This window comes from Malaclemys terrapin, chromosome 7 (assembly GCF_027887155.1).
Source record: "Malaclemys terrapin pileata isolate rMalTer1 chromosome 7, rMalTer1.hap1, whole genome shotgun sequence".
Taxonomy (NCBI): domain Eukaryota; kingdom Metazoa; phylum Chordata; order Testudines; family Emydidae; genus Malaclemys; species Malaclemys terrapin.
This window is the reverse complement of record NC_071511.1, coordinates 32,193,221-32,216,426: the sequence shown is the minus strand read 5'-3', so window position 1 is coordinate 32,216,426 and position 23,206 is coordinate 32,193,221. Positions and strand designations below refer to the sequence as shown.

General features: G+C 49.1%; 1 protein-coding gene across 1 annotated transcript; it reads right to left on the bottom strand.

Moving 5' to 3' along the window:
- Positions 1-517: 517 nt before the first annotated feature.
- On the bottom strand, positions 518-7,431 carry BATF2 (basic leucine zipper ATF-like transcription factor 2). The gene is made up of 3 exons (XM_054035691.1): positions 7,163-7,431; positions 4,938-5,039; positions 518-1,615 (listed from the first exon to the last, which is right to left on the bottom strand). The coding sequence occupies exons 1-3, from the start codon at positions 7,271-7,273 to the stop codon at positions 1,421-1,423; spliced, it is 408 nt and encodes a 135-aa protein (XP_053891666.1). The 5' UTR covers positions 7,274-7,431; the 3' UTR covers positions 518-1,420.
- Between the last annotated feature and the right edge of the window lie 15,775 nt (positions 7,432-23,206).

Genomic DNA, 23,206 nt, shown 5'->3' with positions numbered 1-23,206 from the left:
TCCACATTCCGTGACAGCATCACAAGGGGGCACTCGTTAAAAACTGGATGGTACCACGTGGCAAAGCCCATCATGACTCAACCTGGTGCCATGCTGAACAAAAAGAGCCCTCAACCCTGCTTGTAGCTGTTTCCATTTCACACACATTCTACAGCTATCATAGTCTTCAGAAAGTCTGGGGAGGTTTTGCCTTCCTCTGCAGTCCAGGGCTTGTGTCAGGCAGGTATAAGCTAGTGTAAAAGGTGGAGTCTCTGTACCTTGAAGTCTTTAAATCATGATTTGAGGACTTCAGTAACTCAGCCAGAGGTTATGGGTCTATCACAGGAGTAGGTGGGGGAGGTTCTGTGGCCTGCACTGTGCCTGAGGTCAGACTAGATAATCAGCGTGGTCCCTTCTGTGAGAGTGATATTCCTGGAATATGATTATATGGCTAATGTGTACACCATAATTGGGGCCTGGCTCGTAATATACCAATCTAATAAGTGAGCCTCTGCCTCAAAAACTGAACTCCCTCATACAAGAGAATAAACCCAGTTTAATGTAAGGTTCACACCTCTGCAGACACAAACTCCAAGCCAATAGACTCTCCTGCAGAAACAGTGTCTCTGTTGCATAGAACAGACATTTACAAAAATGTCAGAAGTTCGTCTCATTAAACATGGCACCCAGTTAGCAAAGAACCCAGGAAAATAACAGTCCATTTCAGTACAAACTGCTGCCCAGACAACAGCTTGGTAATGGCTCCTTAGGGTGAAATTCACCCTGTGCTTAAGGCTAGGGAAAAGTCTGGATGCCATAATGCACCAGGGCTGCACTGATGGCTAAATTGATAGGGCCTAGCACTAGCCCCTCTGAGTTGCACCTTTTAGGGAATCCTAGCTGATTGGTGTCCCCAGTTCTGTGTAGTAGGGTGGGGAGACCAGTCTGGATAGAGCAAGGTCAAGTGTTGGCTGGAGGTTGGGAGTGTGAATTTTATTAGTCTCCTCACATGCCACCAGTCTGTTTTGGCTTTAGTGTTAGACAGCATCCGGCAAGGTCTTCTGCTCCCCATATTGTGCTGGGTTCTGTCTGTGCATGATCCCATTCTGGGTTACCTCATGGATTGGTTAGGAATTCCCCCTCTAACCATGATCTGAGGAAGACCGTTCGATTGTTGTGGAGAGATCTGCTGCCTGGAAGGAAGCAAAACTGCATCCACTCACCAGCCCCCCTCCCAGATTACATTTAGTACTGTCCTTTCAAGCATCTGCTTCTGGCTGATGTCAAAGATGGAACTACATGGGCTGTGGGCCCGAGCCAGGGCAGCAGGGAGGGAGAGATACCGGGCTGGATGGGTCTATGGGTCTGATACAATGCAGCAGCTCTTCTCTCACAGTTTAACAGCCCTCCTTAGCTTAGGACTCCCAAGGGGTAGCCAGGGTCACTGTATCCCCCGGTTCAACCCCTCAGCCAGCCAGTGCAGAAGAGGGGCCTGTGTTGGCAAGGAGGGAGTCAGCATGCCCGGGCAGGTGGATTCATGGTCCTTGAGCATTTGATTCCAGTAGTTCAGCTCCTCCTTCAGGGCCTCAATCTCCTTCTTCAGGGCTGTGTTATTTTGCTCCAGCTGCTCGTGTTGCTGGGGTGAAGGGAGCAAAGAAAGAAGGGGTTAGACTAAAATTCAGGCCACCTTGGAGAATGGATCTCTAGGGGGCCAGGTTCAGTAGGGCAAGGGAGTGAAGTCTAATGGGTTAGAGGTGGGGGGTGCTGGGAGTCAGGACTCCTGGGTTCTATTCTCAGTTCTCATTCTTACTACTTGATTATTAGTAAGGTTAAGATTTTGTCACAGTTATTTTTAGTACAAGTCAGGGACAGGTCACAGGCATGTCAGGGACAGGTCACAGGCAAGTCAGGGACAGGTCATGGGCAATAAACAAAAATTCACACAAGCCTGTGACCTGTACTTGACTTGTACTAAAAATAACTGTGATAAAATAGGGCTGATGGGGGGAGGACTGAAGCCCGAGCGGGGTGGGGAAGAGAGCCTGATCCCTGCTGCAGAAGAGTGGAGGGGTCCATCATACACCGCTGCCGTAGCTTGGAGTGCTGGGGGCCGCCCGTGACAGCTGGGAGCTCCGGGACACACACCCACCCCCCGTGGCTGAGAGCTCTGGGACCAGAGCTCTGGGTCCCCATGCCAGCTCAGAGCTCTAGGGCCCCTGCTGGCTGACAGCTCCAGCCCATCCCCTCAGGGCTGAAGTGGAAAATGTCACAGAGGTCTCTGAAAATCATGGAATCTGTGACCTCTCTGACGTAATCTTTTCCTTAATGATTAGGAAGATCAGCTCTATTATTTCTAGCCATTTCTGTGCAGAACACCAGTGACCCCTAGTGGTTGATGTGGTGGCAGGCACAATCACAGAATAGCTGAACAGTTCCGATTCTATCCAGCAGGGGACGCTGCTGTGCCTGCACATGCTTCACAGTATGTGCCCGGCAGCTGTGTTAGCATTGCCCTCAGCACTGCCATTCACTTTCCCTGGCCTTTAAATCCACAGCCTTCCCCTTGCATGGATGGTGCTTGAGGATTTCTAGGCACCTTGATCACATTGAAGGTGCGGTGTGGGGGTTGATGCGAGGCCAAAAAGGCACTGGGGTGAAGAAGAAGAATAAGGAAAAATTTCTAGTGCTGTTCTGTACACCAGTGGTGCAGCCTCCTCTGGAATACTGGATAGCAGAGGAAGGTGGGCCTAGTGGTCAGAGTCAGTCGGGCGACCCAGGTTCAATTCTCTGCTCTGCCACAGATTTCTTCTATGGCCTTAGGCAAGTCCCTTAGTCTCTGTGCCTCACTTTCCCCATCTATACAATGAGGGTAATAGCACTGCCCTGCCTCACCAGGGTGTGGAGAATAAAAATGCATTAAGGCCAGTGAGATGCTCAGTGACTAGGGTAATGGAGTGCAGACAGGTACCTGAGCTAGGTTCTGTGTGCACTGCTGGTCACCCCATCTCCAAAAGGGTATTGCAGAATGAGCAGGGGGGGTCAGAGGCCTGGAAACACTCTCTGAAAAGACTGGGAAGGGTTTCAAGGAAACAAAAGAGAGGGGACACGATCAAAGTCTCTAAAATACTGTCTGGTCTAGAGAAGAGAGAGGAGTGCTTATGTTTTCCTTGTCTCGTACCATGAGAACAAGGGGCCGTTCGATGAAATTGAAAGAAGGGAAATTCACAACTAATCAAAGGAGAATCTCACTCATACAACATAGCATTAGCCTGTGGAACTCTCTGCCACAGCAAGTCACTGAGGCCAAGAGATTAGCAAGACTCAGAAAAAGGAGTGTGGAGACATATATGAGAACAGGAATAGCTGGAGTTAATGTTGGTAAAAATTGTGGAAGGGATATTAAACTTTGGGCTTCAGCAAAGCTCTGACTAGTAGAGACCAGGATGAGGCCTAATGTGGGGAGCAGAGTAGTGCACATCTGCTTTTATGGGTCTCTTACACCTTTCTTTGCTGGGCACTGTCAGAGACAGGCTACTGGGCCAGTCTGCAACATCCTATGTTTCTGCTCTGTGCAAGGTCTCCTGTCTCTCACTGGCTCCCTACCAAAGTCCAGACCACTGAGCGCTTTTGCTATCACTTTCCCTCTGACAGGTCAGCTGGGCATAGCCTTGTGTCCTTGCTAGACACAGCGTCTCCTTAACCAACTGCATGCAAAGGGAATGGTTTGGAAGGCCCCCTGTGTACCTTGCTATGGGGATGTAATAGAGAATGGAGGGCTAGAAATTCTGCAGCTCACAAATGCGATGGAACAGACTAGTGAGAGACAGTGGGAGTCTAATGGGTATGCATGGTCTGAGAGTCAGGACACCTGGGTTCATAGATTTTAAGGCCACAAGGGACCATCATGATCTAGTCTGACCTCCTGCATAGCACAAACCAGAGAAGCTTATTCCTAGCTTGATCCCAGCTCTGCCACTGACCTGCTGGGTGAGCCTGGGTAAGTCCCTTCCCCACTTTATGCCTCTTTCCCCTCCCACCTTTGTCTATCTAAACTGTCAGCTCTTCAGGGCAGAGACCGCCTCTCACTGGGTGTCTGTGCAGCACCTGGCACAATGGGGGTTACAGTCTATGGATGCTGCGTAATACAGATAACGTACGGAATAGGCATACAGTGACATAAGGACTAACATGGAGGACTGGGAGCCAGGAGTCCTGGATTCTAGCCCCAGCTCTGGGAGAGGAGCGGGAGGGCTCAGAATCATTTCCATGAAGGTGACAGTTGAGCCCAGGAGGCATGAGTCCCAGTGTTCCCCCCATCTCTAGCCACTAAAGCGCATTCCCCTCCCAGAGCAGAGAACAGAATCCAAGAGTCCTGACTCCCAGTCTCCTGCTGTGATCATGGGCCTGCACTAACTTCACACAAACGCACTAGACACCACACCTGCAAACTGAGAGGGGCCCAGGGGCCACACTTAATGCATGTGGCTATTTTTGATTCACAAAACCCCAACTTTCTGGTGCTGCAGGAAACCATCTTGCAGAGCCCCTGCTCCTCATCCTGCCTCCCACCCTTGGCTTTGGACAGCCAGGACGGTACCTCACCCCATCATCCCATGCTTGGGTCTTAAAGAGCCAGTGATTGCTCCGGGGCTAGAGAGAGAGATCTTCCTTCCTCCGAGGCTGTGGTTCCAGCATGTCTCACTAAGGGATCCCACCTCAGGCCTTGCCACTTGTGCTGATGAAGAATCCCTGCTCACCGGTAGGCCTTAGGACACATGTAGTTATGCAGTTTTGATCACCTCCACCAGAAGGCAGTGGTCCTCGCACCTATGACCTCCTTGACTCCCACCATCAGTTCTTGTTAAGTTGCTAACAGGGGAGCCTTCCCTTTGTGGGGTCCCGCACCAGCGCCCCTATATTTCATCCTGTCTTGTCCCTCTTAGCCCCCCTCCACTGACCTGATGGAGCTCGTCCGCCTTCTCCGTGTGCTTTTGTCGGCTCCTCTGGGCAGCTGCACGATTCTTTTGACGTCTTTTCAGCTTCTTTTCTTCCAAAGAATTCTGGGAGACAAATCAACCAGTGAGGCATGAGATGAGTTGGCTGGGCTTCGGTTGAGGGGGCTCCCCAGCACAGAGGGCACTAGCTGATCCCCAACCCACCCCCTTAGCAGTGAAGCCGAGGGCTGGATGGGCCATTGGGGCTGACCCCCTTCTAGCCTCCTAGTAGTGGAGTGAAGTGAAGCCAATCAGCGGGAAGAGCAAGGGGAGAAGGGAGGATGCTTGCCCCGCTGCTACCCACACTGTGCCTGCGTTGGGGCTAGAAACAGAGGGCTTTGCACTCCAGGGTTGTGGGATCCTGTGGGTTAGAAGAAGAGACTGTGTCAGGGCTCCTGGGTTCTATTCTTGGTTCAGGGAGGGGAGGGGAGTAGAGTCTAGTGGTTAGAGCCGGGGAGGGCGATCAGGACTTTTGGGTGTCTCTTCTCTTCTCTTTATCATCCCAAGTGAACCCAAGCTAACAACAAAGTACCGGGGTTCTGGGGCAATAGAACACACAGGACTATGGGTGTTGGGCACTGTCTGTTTTGAACCCACACCAGTCATGGCTCAATGGTGAATCTGATCAGGGCTGCCTTATGGCAGCCATGGGCACACTTCTTCATGCACACAAGGGGATTTAGGAGCACAAGCCCAGTGACTGTCTGTGGGTTGGGGCTCCTAGGTGACCTAGGCACAGTGGAGAGTCCCACCCAGGCTGGCAGTCAGTCTCCCAGCAGGTCTCAGAGCCCTATTGTGATCCCAACTACCTGAGGGGAATCTGGAGTCAATGCTGGGCATGAAAGGATTATTCTAGGGTGACGGACAGCTACAGCTGACCCTCTGCCTGTCTCCCCACATCTTTTACACACACACAATCTGGCACAGATACAGTCTTTGTCATATACACAGTCACACAATCTCCCTTTCACACAGGCAGACACACACACACAAACTCTTACACACACACACACATACACAAAATATCTGTCAAATGTTCACACACACACAATCTCTCTCTGTGATATACAAAAACACCATACTCCTACCCATACAGTTGTCTCTGTCACACAAACACTTTCTTTCACACGCTCTTGCACACATGCACAGCTCTCTCTCTCTCTCTCTCACACACACACACATACACACACACACTGTCAAACACACACACACTATTTTCTTTCATGCATACAGGTCTCTGTCTCACACTGTTCTCTCTCTCTCTCTCTCTCTCTCTCTCTCACACACACACACTGACACACACAATTATCTCACACACTCAAACACACATACAGGTCTCTCTCACACACACACACAGTTATTTCTGTCACACACACACACACACAGAGATCTCTGTCTCATACACACACAGTCATACAACACACAGTTCTCTATCACACACACTGTCACACATACATGCACATACAGTTCTCTCACACATGCTCTTGCACACATGCACAGCTCTCTCTCTCTCTCACACACACACACACTGTTAAATACACACATTGTCACACACAGTTTTCTCACACACACACACACACACACACACAGGTCTCTGTCTCACACAGGTCTCTCTGTCTCTCACACACACAATTCTCTGTCACTCAAACACATACAGATCTCTGTCACACACACAGTTCTTTCTGTCACACACAGATCTGAAACAGATCTTTCTGTCTATCTTACACACACACACACACACACTCACACAACACACAGCTCTGTGTCTGACACACACAGTGTCACACATACACTCACATACATATACAGGTCTCTGTCACACACACAAAAGCACAGTTCTTTCTGTCACACACTTTCTCACACACATGCAGTTCTCTCACACATGCAGTCATACACACAGTTCTCTCACACACACAGCTCTCTCTCTCTCTCTCTCTCTCTCTCTCACACACACACACACACACACACACACACACACACACTTCTGTCTCTTACACATACTGTCCCATATACACAATCACGCACACAGAGAGTTCTCTGCCACACATATGCTGTCACACACACACAGCATTCTCTCTGTCTCACATACTACACAATGTCACACACGCACAGTTCTGTCACACTCACACAGTTCTTTCTGTCAAAACACTCACACAATCTCTCTCTCACACAGCTCTTTCTGTACTTACCACCGCTCCAACCATTAGGATATTCCCATCCTGTGAGTCCTCAGAGAGGCAGCTAGTGCTGCTCTGGGACAGAGGGTTAGTCCCAAACCGCTCCATGCCATGGACATGCATGGGGTCAGCTCTTGAGGTGACAGACCCCCAAGGAAAAGTGTGTACTCCGGCCGAGGGGCACTTAGCAGCTTGGGACCATCCCGACAGAAGCTGTGCTTCGCTGGCCTGGCCAAGCTCTCCCTCACAGGCTGCCAGTCATCTCCTAAGAGATCAGTGCATTCGTGACTTTATAAACACAGCTCAGTTTCGATTTATCCTAAACCAGCCCTTTGCTCAGAAAAGTCTGGCTCGGCTGGAAGACACGTGTTTGGAATTTCCTGCTTTGTGGGCAAGCCCAAGAGCTTCCTCCCATCTAGTTGGAGACAGAGCACGCTGCGTCCCCTGGCCAGTTCCCTAAGTACTTTCACTTTTCTGCAGGGAGTTGGTTCCTCATTCCTGCCCAGGATTGCCCCTGTCCCCAGGTCTGTTCAGAGCTTCCTCACCACCCTGCTGGCCTGCAGGCAGTCCCAGGTCTCAGGGCCACACTAGGGGAGAAGCGGAGAGGGATCATATCCTGTGGTAAGGAAGGCAGGGTGAAATCCCAGCACAGACCAGGTGGCTTGGAGTTTTCACATGGGTTTATCCAGTCGAGATAGATGCTAAACTGCACCCTGCTAGAGAGAGAGAGAGTGTGTGTGTGCGCGTGCGCAGGGCCGGCTCCAGGCACCAGCGTAGCAAGCAGGTGCCTGGGGCGGCCAATGAAGAGGAGGGCGGCACGTCCAGTCGTTCGGCGGCGGGGCCGTCACACCCTCTGGGAGCAAAGGACCTGCCGCCGAATTGCCGCTGATCACGATTGCGGCTTTGTGTGTGTGTGTTTGTGCGCGTGCTTGGGGCGGCAAAAATGCTAGAGCCGGCCCTGTGTGCGCGTGCAAGAAAACTCCCCCTGCCTTGTCCACACTAGGATTTTCCCACAGGAGAGCATAGGCCTGCTAAAATCCCCACCTTTTTCCCTAAAGAAGACAAGTCCTCAAGCTTTAAATATCCTTCTGGGGCATATCCTCAGATGGACGGATCTGCACTGATTTGCACTAAGCCAAAGGCTCATGCGGGATTTGCACCAGTGAGGATCTGTCCCATGGCAGACACTTTCCCTTCAAGATATATTGTTACTATTTAGCAGTAAAAAGTGACAGTGAGGTCTAGTTGATTAAACACAGATCTGGGAGGCAGGACGCCTGGGTTCCTTTGCTGGCTCTAGAGTATGTGGTGGGGGGGGAGGGACAGTTTAGCAGTTAGAACAGTGGGCATAGGCAGCGGGTATAATAGGCCAGGGGAGGCTATACCTCCCCTGGCGTGGCCGCCGCTGCCCCACCGCCGGACGCCTGGGCTGTGGTGGGCCTGCCTCTGCTCTACAGCAAGTGCTGGGCGAGGGGGCCTTGCAGGGGAGAGGGGTGGAAGCAAGGAGGGATACGGTGAGGGTTGAGGGGTCCTTGCGGGAGGAGGAGAGGAGGGGTGTGGAGAGTGCGAGCAGCAGGGGCCTTGGGGGAAGGGGGTGTGTGGATGAGAGGAGGGACGCAGGGACCGGCTGGTGGTGGGGGCCTCATGGAGGAGGAATATGGTGAGAAGTGTGTGTGGGGGGGGGTGAGCAGGAAGGGGGAGGTGGTGGGGCGGAGCTGGGGTGGAGTGTGGGCGTGGTCATGGGCGGAAGAAGTGGGGCCATGGGTGGAAGAGGCGGAGCAAGGAGCTAGCCTCCTCCAGGGGAAGTTTCACCCACCGCCCATGGCAGTGGGGACTGGGAATCAGAACTCCCTGGCAACCCTAGACAGCGGCCAGCACTCCACAAAGGAGTCCAAGATCTCAGCAGATGCTGCCCAGAGGAACTCTGCCCAGAGAAGTGAGGCAACAAGAGAACGGAAATAGGTGGTCTGCAATATCTTTGAGGACCATTTTGTGTTAAGTCTATGATTGATTGTGCTGTACTCTGTGGGGGTGGGTTACAGCCCCTACAGGAACTACAAACAGCGGGGGGTGATTAAGGTGAGTCACTGAGGGCAGGTGTACACTTAAAACGCTGCAGCTGCACTGCTGTAATGCTCCAGTGAAGACGTTACTTAGGCTGAGAGGAGGGATTCTACCATCAGCGTAGGAAATCCACCTCCCCAAGAGGCAGTAGCTATGCTGATGGGAGAATTCTCCTGTTGACTTAGCGCTGTCTACAACAGAGGTTAGGTCGGTTGAACTGCGTCGCTCAGGGGTGTGGATTTTTCACACCCAGGAGTGACGTAGTTATACCGACCTGATTTCCAGGTATAGACCTGGCCTAAGGATAAACAACTCGAGAGAGGTATGACCCCCTGGAGGGGTTTCCATATACTGGCTCAATCTGGGCTTTCCAGAGACTGGGGTACAAAGAAAAGGGCTTTTGGTATGAAAGGATGACCTGAACTGACACTAGGCCTTCTTTCTGATCCAGCGATTGGACAGGACCTTATGTCCCAGGGGCCTCAACCCCGGAGGAGGGATTGGAAAGACTTTGGCCTACTAGAGTGAGACTGATGGGTGATTCCTGGTGTGTTCAGCATGTGTTTAAATCTGTTTATCGGTTTTAGATGTTTTCTCTGTAACGCTTTTACCTTAAGAATAAATGTGCCTGCTTAGAAAGAGCTATGTGGTTATTTGTAACTGCTGGCAATAGACTGTTCATAACCCTCAGAGAGACAGAGCAAAGCCCAAGGACTGGGCTTTCGGCAGACTGGCTTGCTGGGGATATCACAGTGTGAGGCAGGGACCAGTGCAGCTGTAAAAAAAAAAAAGGTCAGAAGGGAGAGAGAGATGCGGGTCTCTACCCAACAGAGGCAATGGCTGGGAGCCGGAAAACTTAAGTGGGTCACCTTGAGAAACCATAGAGAGGGAATACAGATCCAGTTACCCTGCAACTGTGACAGGCCCTACAGTCAAGCTCCTTCTCCTGGGTTGTAGAGTGGCATCTTGGCCAGTGCCAGGCAGAGAAGAAGCTGTTGTGAGTGGGATCCTGAGAGGAAGCAGAAAGGCAGGGCTTCTTGGGCACAGAGCCCACTGGAGGGGCAGACTTGGGGATTTCAAAGCAAGGTAACTACCAGCTGTTGTCAGTGTCTACTGCATTCAGGGAAACAGGACTTTGTATGCATTCTTTGTGAATAGATGAGATTACACCTAGGAATAGACCTACCTCATCTCACTGATTTCTCCTACTAATGGAAGCAGCTCTGCAAGACCCCAGGTAGTAGCTAATTGCTTGGGCCAGAGGGGCAATCCTACACTCAAGATTGTGAAGTACTCAGATACCATGGTAATGGGGAGCATCTAATTACCTAAGATAGGTATTGCCCTGGGTAAACATTAACCCTTGGCTCTAGGGTGAGAGAGGTAATAGGAGTGGCACCCACACTGCAACTGACTATAACCAGCCAATAGTGGAGGAGAGTTAAACACCTGTGGGTTTATGATCTTATCTTACATGCCACTTTCAAGCTGTTCCTATCTGCCCACAGGCACCTAACTTTTGCTGATATCCTTATCAGATTTTTATTGGCGTTTCCAGTAAAGGGATGCAACAGGCCCTTATCACTACTGGGAACTGAGGCAGATTTAGTTAATCATTGATTGGCACCAGCTGTGTCTAGGGAGCTCTTCTCCCTCTCACGGCTGGCTCCAGCTTTTGTGCCATCCCAAGCGGTGAAGCAGGAAAAAAAAAAGGTAAAGCCAATCGGCGTCACTTCGGTGGCAGCTCAATCGCACCACTTCATTCTTTGGTGGCAATTCGGTGGCGAGTCCTTCGCTCTCTCTCTTCCTCTTTGGCAGCACTTCAGCAGCAGCTCAAAGAGGAAGAGAGGGACTGAGGGACCCGCTGCTGAATTTCGCCAAAGACCCGGACATTTCGCCCCTTTCCATTGGCCGCCCCACGCACCTGCTTCCTTTGCTGGTGCCTGGAGCCGGCCCTGCTCTCTCTACACCTTATCTCTGGAAATCTCAGCCACAAATTCAACTGCCTTATCTCCACAGATACATACTGCTCTGCTCCAGACCTGCCTCCTTCTGTCCAGGGCCGGCTCTAGGCACCAGCAAAACAAGCTGGTGCTTGGGGCGGCACATTTTTAGGGGCGGCATTCTGGCGCGGGCCATGCCGCCCCTAAAAATGTGCCCCGGCCGCCCTAACTCACCTCCCCTGCTGCCGCTCGCACGCCGCTGCTCGTCCTCCCTCCCAGGCTCTCAAACCCAGGAGGGAGGGGGAGATCCCGAGCAGCCGCGGCGCACGAAACAGCTGATTCGCTCGCCGCGGCCGCTTGGGATCTCCACCTCCCTCCCAGGTTTGAGAGCCTGGGAGGGAGGGCGAGCAGCGGCGCGCAAATCAGCTGTTTCGTGCACCGCGGCCGCTCGGGATCTCCCCCTCCCTCCTGGGTTTGAGAGCCTGGGATGGAGGGGGAGACCCCGAGTGCCCGCGGCGCACACACAGCTTCTCCCTCTCCCTTCCTCCCTCCTAGGCTTGAGAGCCTGGGGGGAGGAGGCAGGGCTGGGGATTTGGAGAAGGGGCGGAGTTGAGGCGGGGCCAGGGGGGTACGAAAAAAATGGGGGGGGGGGCCAAAACTGTTTTCGCTTGGGACAGCAAAAATCCTAGAGCCGGCCCTGCTTCTGTCCAAACTGAAATCTTGCCCTGTCTCTCTGACATCTCTTCATTGATGTCTAGCTGTCAGCTCAACTGCAACATAACTAAAACAGAGTTCTTAATCTTCCTCCCCGCTACCTTCTTTCTTGAGCACTGTGGACAATATCACCAGCCTGCCTGTCATTTAGTCCTGTAACTTGGGCATCATATTCAACTTGGACTACTTTCTAAGGCCTCATAACCAGTCTATGGCTAAATCTTGCAGACTCTTTCTGCAAAACATCTCTTAGATACAGCCTTTCTAAACCTCTCATCCAGGCTCTCAACCCATGTCTTAATTATTGCAATATCCATCTCTCTCGCACTGACATATGCAATCTTGCCCCACTCATATCCATTCAGAATACTGCAGCTGCAAAGATCATTTTTCTAGCTCATCACATTGGTCAAGCCTCTCCTCTCTTTGCATCCCTTCATTGGCCTCCTGTTCTCTATCTTATCAAACATAAGCTGGTTGCCGTCACTTTGAAGCCCTTCCTGACCTAACCCCACTTTACCTATCATCTCTCATTCAGTAGTACTGAAAGGTTGACTCCCACCTCTGATTGGCCCAGGATGCAGCCTCCATCACCCACTTGTTAAATTTTCAAATAAGCACCTTCATACTTTCTCCAGTGCTGCCCCTCAGGGTTAGGAGGAACTTTTGGTGAACACCCTCAGAGCTACCTCATTATCTGTCATGCTCCAGTACCAGATATGGACTGGTCTCAGCCCCTGCTTATACACACCAGATGTGTTCATCATAAGATCCTTGAATGCTCTGCCAGGTATAGCTAAGGGTACGTCTACAGTACGAAATAAATTCAAACTTATTCTATTTGAATTTTCTGAAGCGATTTTATACATTCAGTGTTGTGTGTCCCCACTAAAGTGTGTGAATTCGGCGGAGTGCATCCACAGTACCAAGGCTAGCATTGAATGTCGGAGTGGTGCACTGTGGGAAGCTATCCCACAGTTCCCGCCGCCCATTAGAATTCTGAGTTAAGCTCCCAGTGCATGATGGGGCAAAAACATTCTCGCGGGTGTTTCTGGGTGTGTGCTGTCACTCACTCCTCCCTCCGTGAAAGCTACGGCAGATGCCATACTTCCAGCAGACGGTGCAGTACGGTGCACCGCCTGTCTCCTGGTACTATGAATCCACCTCGCATGTCCTCTCGTCTTTCTATCTACTCTTTTATCTAACCATTTCCCACCTTTTTTCGGCTACCGTGAACCGAGCAGCACAGCTTCCGACGCAAACTCTGCTCTCCCACTCTTGCATCATTAGCTAATTTTTCCATGTTGTCGGTCCTGGGTCCTGTGGAATCTACAGAAGGCAACAATTCCCCGCCATTTTTCGGCCATCATGAACTGAGCCGCACAGCTTCCGCCGCAAACTCTGCTCTCGCTTCTGCCGCAAACTCTGCTCTCCCGCTCTTGCAGCTCTAGCGAGCTTCCCGCCTCCGTGAAAGCTACAGAAGACAACCATTTACTGCCTTTTTTTGGCCATCTTGAACCGAACAGCTCTCCTACGTTTCACGCCATTTTTCCAGGATTACCCATGCAGGCGCCATAGCATGGCAAGCTTGGAGCCCGCTCAGATCTCCGCTGCAGTTTTGACCATTGTAAATACCTCGCGCATTATCCAGCAGTATGTGCAGTACCTGCAAAACTGGGCAAGGAAGTGACGACAGCGCGATTACTATACTGATGAGGACATGGACACAGACGTTCCTAGAAGCATGGCATGTGGTGATTGGGAGATCATGGTGGCATTGGGCCAGGTTCATGCGGTGGAACACTGATTCTGGGCCTGGGAAACAAGCACAGACTGGTGGGACCGCATAGTGTTGCAGGTCTGGGATGATTCCCAGGGGCTGTGAAACTTTCGTTTGCGTACGGCCACTTTCATGGAATCTTGTGACTTGTTGTCCCCTGCCCTGAAGCGCAAAGACACCAAAATGAGAGCAGCCCTCACAGTTGAGAAGCGAGTGGCCATAGCACTGTGGAAGCTTGCAACACCCAATAGCTACCGGTCAGTCGGGAATCAGTTTGGAGTGGGCAAATCTACTGTAGGGGCTGCTGTGCTGCAAGTAGCCAACGCAATCATTGACCAGCTGCTATCAAGGGTAGTGACTTTGGGAAATGTGCAAACCATTGTGGATGGCTTTAATGCGCTGGGGTTTCCTAACTGTGGTGGGGCGATAAATGGAACGCATATCCCTATCTTGGCCCCGGCACATCAGGGCGGCCAGTACATAAACCGCAAGAGGTACTTTTCCATGGTGCTGCAAGCACTTGTGGATCACAAAGGACGTTTCACCGACATCAACGTGGGATGGCCAGGAAAGGTGCATGACGCGTGCATCTTCAGGAACTCTGGTCTATTTGAACAGCTGCAGGAAGGGACTTACTTCCCAGACCAGAAAATTACTGGGGATGTTGAAATACCTATAGTTATCCTCTGGGACCCAGTCTACCCCTTAATGCCATGGCTCATGAAGCCATACACAGGCACCCTGGACAGTAGTAAGGAGCAGTTCAACTATAGGCTGAGCAAGTGCAGAATGGTGGTAGAATGTGCTTTTGGACGTTTGAAAGCGCACTGGCGAAGTTTACTGACTCGGTTAGATCTCAGCACACCAATATTCCAATTGTAATTGCTGCTTGTTGTGTGCTCTACAATATCTGTGAGAGTAAGGGGGAGACGTTTATGGCGGGGTGGGAGGTTGAGGCAACTCGCCTGGTGGCCAATTTCGCACAGCCAGACAACAGGGCGATTAGAAGAGCACAGCAGGGCGCGCTGCGCATCAGAGAAGCTTTGAAAGCCAGTTTCATGACTGGCCAGGGTACGGTGTGACAGTTGTGTTTGTTGCTCTTGAAATTACCCGCCCCCTATATATATGAAAGGAAATAAAGTCAAAATTGTTTAAAAACTGTTCTTTATTATTTGTTGCACAACACATTGAGAGAAATCAGAAGGTAGACCGGGGGAGGGGAGGGTATTGGGTTAGGGGGGTGGAGGAGGAGGAGGGAAGGACAAGTCCAGAAACCAAATCAAAAGTTAGCATATGCCAGCTTTCTGCTGCTTGGGCGATCCTCAAGGGTTGAGTGTGTGGGTCCCCGTAGCCTCCCCCCTCGTGTTCTTGGGCGTCTGGGTGAGGAGGCTATGGAACTTGGGGAGGAGGGAGGGCGGTTATACAGGGGCTGCAGTGGCAGTCTGTGGTCTTGCTGCCTTTCCCGCATTAGATCCACCATACAGGGGGGCATGTCAGTTTGCTCCTCCATGAGCTTGACCACAGCATCCTGCCTGCTCTCATCGCGCGCGTCCCTTCTCTCTTCGTGTTCCTGTAATGCTTTACGGGACTCCGCAATTGTTTGCCTCCACGTATTCAGCTGGGCCCCATCAGTGCGGGAGGACTGCATGAGCTCGGCGAACATGTCGTCCCGAGTTCATTTTTTCCGCCTTCTAATCTGGACCAGCCTCTGGGATGGAGTAGATAGGGGCCATGTTGAAACATTTGCACCTGTGGGAGGAGAAAAAGGGAGGGTAGTATTTTAAAAGATACATTTCAGAGAACAAAGGGGACACTCCTCCGTGAAACAGGCAATTCATAGTACACAGCACATGTTCTTTCTGTACAAGTTAGCATTTTGCCTCTTATACTGAAGTGCCTGCCACTTTGGTGCAAGTAAGCCATCACACACGGCCCGGCAACAGAATTCAGCTTGCTTGCAGCCTAGGGGCACGCGGGGTTCTGCTTCTTCTACATTCATTTCAATGCTTTCAAACTGCTGGGCCCCCTTTCCCTTAGCAAGCAATGCCTGGTGGGTTTGCCATATAAAAGGAGGGCCTGCAGGCTCTCTGGGATGATCGCTTCACACAACACCACCACCACCACCACACCCACTGTGTGGCTCCGATGAGGCTCTGAGCAGGGATGAGCCCTTTAAACTAAACGCGAACAACCCAGTGCGGCTGGGTTCTCCCCCGCCCCCCATCACGTGGCTCCGATCAGGCTCTCACTCACCAGAAGTACCTTCTCCAGGGTCATGGTCCAGGAGCCAGCGCCTTGGGAGTGGGGGGAGGCTATTGGCTCCAGCGTTAACAATAGTTCCTGGCTAGGGGGGGAAACGGATTCCCCACTTGCCGCCTGTGCATGGTCCTCCTCCTCCTTCTCCTCCTCCTCTTCATCCTCCAATGACTCTTCCTCCTCGCTCCGTGCAACTTCCCCCTTGCAGGTGTCCACGGACAGTGGTGGGGTAGTGGTGGCGTCACCCCCCCATAATTTCATGCAGCTCACAGTAGAAGCGGAATGTATGGGGCTGTGACCCAGACGCGCCCGTTCACCTCCCTGGTTTTTTGGTACACTTGCCTGAGCTCCTTGATTTTTGTATGACACTGCTCTGTGTCCCTGGAGTAGCCTCTTTCCGTCATGGCCCTGGAGACTTTAGCGTACGTATTTGCATTCCTTTTTTTGGAACGTAGTTCTGCCATAACAGATTCGTCTCCCCAACATGGAATGAGATCCAGTACCTCCCGTTCGGACCATGCTGGAGCTCGTCTGCGAATCCGGGACTCCGTGATCTCTTGTGACGGTGGATCTGTATGGTCGCCTGTGATGGTGGACTGTGCTGATGGTCACCTGTGCTGATGGTGACCAAACAGGAAATCAGGTTTCAGAGTAGCAGCCGTGTTAGTCTGTATCCGCAAAAAGAATATGAGTACTTGTGCCACCTTAGAGATTAACAAATTTATTTGAGCATAAGCTTTCGTGGGCTACAGCCCACTTTTTTGGATGCATAGAATGCATGTTCCATTCTATCCATCTGAAGAAGTGGGCTGTAGCCCACGAAAGCTTATGCTCAAACAAACAGGAAATGAAATTCAAAAGTTCCCGGGACTTTTCCTGCCCACCTGGCTAGTGCATCAGAGTTGAGAGTGTTGTCCAGAGCGGTCACAAGGGAGCATTCTGGGATAGCTCCCGGAGGCCAATAATGTCAAATTGTGTCCACAATACCTTTAACCCGGGATTGCGATCTCGATTTAAGCGCTACTCCACTTGCCGAGGTGGAGTACAGAAATCAGATTAAAGAGCCCTTTAAATCGAAAAAAAATGGTTTGGTCGTGTGGACAGAATCTTTTTTTTTTTTTTTTAATTAACTCGGCTAGTTCCGAAATAACAGACTAGTGTAGACCAGGCCTAAGTTTTAGCTTTAAATAAGGTATTTTACATTCAGTGCCACCTAGTGGGAGAACTAAAGTTCCACTTTCCTACATTTACAGTATTTACACTATCACATTGTCTTTGAAATTCAGTATGTATCAGTCTGTTAAGTGTCTCTCAATCATACTGGTTTACACAACCTGAATATATAACAACTTGGTCTTCTGGCTGTCCATTAGCTGCAACAACTGACTGTGGCTAGTTTGGAATCCTTGGGTCGTCTTCTTGTTGTTGTTCTGCATCTGCCATCTGTAGAGTTTGCTCTGTTGATTGTTCATTCTGAGGAACAAACTGTAGATGTTGATGGTTTCTGTTGCATTCTCCACTGTCAGGCTTGATTACATATGATTTGGACACTGAATATTTTTTCTTTACAACACCTGGAGTTGGCCTTCCTTTTTCTCCATCCAATTTTACATGAACATGGTCACCAGGTTATAGACCAGGCAGTTCTCTAAATGAGTGACATCTGTTGTAAAAGTGTTCATAAGTGCTTTAAGCATTTGCATCCGATTTGCCTACTCTCTTCATGTCTGGTCACTTTGGAGATAGTAGTTCTGAATTGTCTTCCCATCAGGAATTGTGCTGGACTATATCCAGTGGCTGCTATTGGTGTTGATCTGTAACTCAGAAGAGTGAGGACTAGATCTTCCTGCTGTAGGATTTTCTTGGCTGTCTGTACAACTGTCATAGCCTCTCCATTCACTTGTGGGTAATGTGAGTTGCAAGTAATATGAGCTGCAAGTATATTATTTCTATGTACCTGTAAAAATAGTCCACTATGGCCAGGAAATAATTAATTCTAAATTTGCATAAATCTGCAGCTTATCTCTTCCATGGTCTCTCTGTTAGGGATGCTTGTACACTGTATGGTTGAGAATTGTTTCTTAAGTTGATTTGTACTGGATCTCCTTTCAAATGTCCAATATCATCAAGTCCTCCATCAAGTTCTTCTACCTTTCTCACTAGGCCCACTATGGCTGCCACACTGCGGCTGAAAAAGTTGTTGGTCTTTGATCCACATGCACTCTGCATATTTTTTGTCTTAGTAAGTTGTTTCTGTGGTGAACTGGCCCAATGCAGTCCAAAATACCTCCAGGGCTAGTCAGAGCTGTGTCAGAGTTAAGCTCTGGGAGGGGTTGGAGGTGATTGTAAGTCACTTCCGAGATGACTATGACTTCAGCTCCTGAGTCAATTTTAAAGTCAATAGACTTTCCGTGAATAATCAAAAAGAACAGGAGTACTTGTGGCACCTTAGAGACTAACACATTTATTTGAGCATAAGCATTTGTGGGCTACAGCCCACTTCTTCGGATGCATAGAATGGAACACACAGAAAGAAGATATTTATACATACAGAGAACATGAAAAGGTGGAAGTAGTCATGCCAACTGTAAGAGGCCAATCAATTGAGATGAGCTATCATCAGCAGGAGAAAAAAAACGTTTGAAGTGATAATCGAGATGACCCATAGAAGGTGTGAGGATACTTAAAAAGCTATCTCACTGACATAGCACTGTCCACATCAGTGCTTAGGTTGGTGTAACATACGTCGCTCGGGGGGGGAAGGGTGGCTTATTCACACCCCTGAGTGACATAATTTATACTGATGTAAGCTGTAGTGTGTACATAGCCTTAGCCTGGGAGTTTTCTCTCCTCGCCTCAGGGGTTTTATGATACTAACTTTTAATGCCCAAGTGTCTGTTTACAGTTTCTAAGCTAGTTTCAGGTTTTTCAGGTATGTCAAGTTGCTCTAGGTTTTGCTGTTTCCCCAGTTCAGACTGTTTTGCAATTTGAATAGCTGTGTGTAGGGTTAGATCTATTTTAATTGGAACTACTGTAAAGGTTTTTGCCTGTTAACCCAATAGCGAGCCTGCCTCTAATATTTTCATGTTTCGCGTTCCCAAAATCACAATTTTCAGCTACAGTATGCAGAGCTCTTATAAACGATTCAACATTTTCCTCTGGTTCTTGAATTCTCTGATGGAAACATGCTCTTTCTTAAACCAAATTTGAAAAGGATTTAAAGATATGCTCTGCTTGCTTTCGTATAGCATAAAATATAGATGATACCTGTACATCTCCAGTTTCTTTGTGCATCTTGGTAGCAATGCAAAATCTTGTTTCCAGTCTGTCCACTCTTAATGTTTGTCAAAGTTAAAGTTCTCCGGGGGCACTGAAGAGTGGCATGCTGATGAGATCCTACAACCTTCGTTGCTTTGTCCCTTCTGTTTGCAACCTTTGTTGCTGTTTTCCTTCTGTTTCTGTTCTCCGTTTACTTCTGACACCATGTCATGTTTTTCTGTACCAGATATGGACTGGTCACAGGGCTTGTTTATACACACCGGATGTGTTCATCATGAGATCCTTTAATGGTCTGGCAGGTATGCCTAAGGTTTGCTTTAAATCAGGTGTTTATGCACAGTGCCCCCTAGTGGCAGAACAGTACAATAAAGTTTAGCATTCCATTCCATTATCCTATTTTTTAAAACCTTCCTTAAAACTCTAGACTAACAAATTTATTAGAGCATAAGCTTTCGTGGACTACAGCCCACTTCTTTGGATGCATATAGAATGGAACATATATTGAGGAGATATATATACACACATACAGAGAGCATAAACAGGTGGGAGTTGTCTTACCAACTCTGAGAGGCCAATTAATTAAGAGAAAAAAAACTTTTGAAGTGATAATCAAGCTAGCCCAGTACAGACAGTTTGAGAAGAAGTGTGAGAATACTTACAAGGGGAGATAGATTCAATGTTTGTAATGGCTCAGCCATTCCCAGTCCTTATTCAAACCGGAGTTCATTGTGTCTAGTTTGCATATCAATTCTAGCTCAGCAGTCTCTCGTTGGAGTCTGTTTTTGAAGTTTTTCTGTTGTAATATAGCCACCCACAGATCTGTCATTGAATGACCAGACAGGTTAAAGTGTTCTCCCACTGGTTTTTGAGTATTATGATTCCTGATGTCAGATTTGTGTCCATTAATTCTTTTGCGTAGAGACTGTCCGGTTTGGCCAATGTACATGGCAGAGGGGCATTGCTGGCACATGATGGCATATATCACATTGGTAGATGTGCAGGTGAACGAGCCCCTGATGGTATGGCTGATGTGATTAGGTCCTATGATGATGTCACTTGAATAGATATGTGGACAGAGTTGGCATCGGGGTTTGTTACAAGGATAGGTTCCTGGGTTAGTGGTTTTGTTCAGTGATGTGTGGTTGCTGGTGAGTATTTGCTTTAGGTTGGGAGGTTGTCTGTAAGCGAAGACAGGTCTGTCTCCCAAGGTCTGTGAGAGTAAAGGATCATCTTTCAGGATAGGTTGTAGATCTCTGATGATGCGCTGGAGAGGTTTTAGTTGGGGGCTGAAGGTGACAGCTAGTGGTGTTCTGTTATTTTCTTTGTTGGGCCTGTCTTGTAGGAGGTGACTTCTGGGTACTTGTCTGGCTCTGTCAATCTGTTTTTTCACTTCAGCAGGTGGGTATTGTAGTTTTAAGAATGCTTGATAGAGATCTTGTAGGTGCTTGTCTCTATCCGAGGGATTGGAGCAAATGCGGTTATATCTTAGAGCTTGGCTGTAGACAATGGATCGTGTAGTGTGTCCTGGATGGAAGCTGGAGGCATGTAGGTAAGTGTAGCGGTCAGTAGGTTTCCGGTATAGGGTGGTATTTATGTGACCATCGCTTATTAGCACAGTAGTGTCCAGGAAATGGACCGCTTGTGTGGATTGATCTAGGCTGAGGTTGATGGTGGGATGGAAATTATTGAAATCATGGTGAAATTCCTCAAGGGCTTCTTTTCCATGGGTCCAGATGATGATGTCATCAATGTAGCGCAAGTAGAGTAGTGGCGTTAGGGGACGAGAGCTAAGGAAACGTTGTTCTAAGTCAGCCATAAAAATGTTGGCATATTGTGGGGCCATGCGGGTACCGATAGCAGTGCCGCTGACTTGAAGGTATATATTATCCCCAAATGTGAAATAGTTGTGGGTGAGGACAAAATCACAAAGTTCAGCCACCAGGTTAGCTGTGACATTATCAGGGATACTGTTCCTGATAGCTTGTAGTCCATCTTTGTGTGGAATATTGGTGTAGAGGGCTTCTACGTCCATAGTGGCCAGGATGGTGTTTTCTGGAAGATCACTGATGGATTGTAGTTTCCTCAGGAAGTCAGTGGTGTCCCAGTTATCTTCGAGACACCACTGACTTCCCCACAATATGCCAACATTTTTATGGCTATATCACAACAGAAAAACTTCAAAAACAGACTCCAACGAGAGACTGCTGAGCTAGAATTGATATGCAAACTAGACACAATGAACTCCGGTTTGAATAAGGACTGGGAATGGCTGAGCCATTACAAACATTGAATCTATCTCCCCTTGTAAGTATTCTCACACTTCTTCTCAAACTGTCTGTACTGGGCTAGCTTGATTATCACTTCAAAAGTTTTTTTTCTCTTAATTAATTGGCCTCTCAGAGTTGGTAAGACAACTCCCACCTGTTTATGCTCTCTGTATGTGTGTATATATATCTCCTCAATATATGTTCCATTCTATATGCATCCAAAGAAGTGGGCTGTAGTCCACGAAAGCTTATGCTCTAATAAATTTGTTAGTCTCTAAGGTGCCACAAGTACTCCTGTTCTTCTTTTTGCGGATACAGACTAACACGGCTGCTACTCTGAAACCTTAAAACTCTCTTCGCTGTGAGTCCTATAGAAAACTTGGCAATGGTTAGGCTGCTGGTGTGCTGAGACCACAGCCTATCATGCTGACTGATATTGTCTCATTGTTTCCTTGTACTCCCATCTGTCTGTCTGTATCCACCTGTTATACTCCCCTGTATGTCTCCATCTTGTAGTCTCTTGAATTAGATAAGTTCACAGAGGATAGGTCCATCAATGGCCATTAGCCAAAATGATCAAGGATGCAACCCCATGCTCTGGGTGTCCTAAGCCTCCAACTGCCAGAAGGTGGGAGTGGATGACAGGGGATGGATCACTCTGTAATTGCCCTGTTCTGTTCATTCACTCTGAAGTGGCATTGGCCACTGTCAGAAGACCGGATACTGGTCAAATGGATCATTGGTCTGACTCAGTATGGCTGTTCTTATGTTCTTGTTTTATATTGAGGTTGTCAGCTCTCTGAAGCAGGAACTGTCTCTTAGTTCTGTGTTTTTACAGCGCCTAGCACAGGTCCTGCTGAGGTCCTAGTCCATGATTGGGCCTCCTTGGTGCTACAATACTACTACTAGTAGTAGTAATAATAATAATTAATAGGCAGAGATGCCTTAGCCTTGATTCAGCAGGACTGTGGTGTAACTGGGTGCACAGCTACATCTTTAGCTTCTGGGAGTGGCGACGATGTGTGGGTGATTTGCAGTGAAGGATTTGTGTGATGGGGACACCTGTCCTGCAGGGAACTGGGTTGAGGCCCAACAACTCGTGGTGCTGTAATGTATTTCACACCCGTTGCCATGGATCGGTGACTCAGCTCAGGCTGCTGTTGAGTGGTGACATATTTCACACCACCCTGACTCTGTGTGGTGACATATTTCACATGGGGCACAGAGAAGAGGTGACATTCAAACTCCTGGTCTCATTTTCCCCAGCTTTCCCCATATTTTGCACTGTAGGGCTATGAACCAATGACTTATTTCATGTCATGTGGGCAGCACATGCTGATATATTTCATTCTGTGGTGCCATAGGTCAGTGACTTATTTTACACACCCCGATGCTGTGTGGTGACATATTTCATGCTGTGGTGCCATGAGCCAGTGGTTTATTTTACACCATGTTGATGCTGCAAGGCACATACATAGTCTGTGTTGCTTGCAGGTCTGTGTGTCGGTGACTTATTTCATCCCAGGTGGGCACCATGCCAACAGGATGTTATGACATATTTCTCTCCGCATTATCCCCAGCAGCTCCCACTCCGCCCTAAAACTCCATTGGGTAGAGACGGGAAGACAGACTAAAATGTGTGTTTCTGTGAGAGAGAGAAAATTGGCCTCTGATCACATGACCCAGATAACATGGCGCTACCCTGGGAGCCAAACTTCCGGCATGGAGCGGAAGTAGCTGGTGGGGGCGTGTT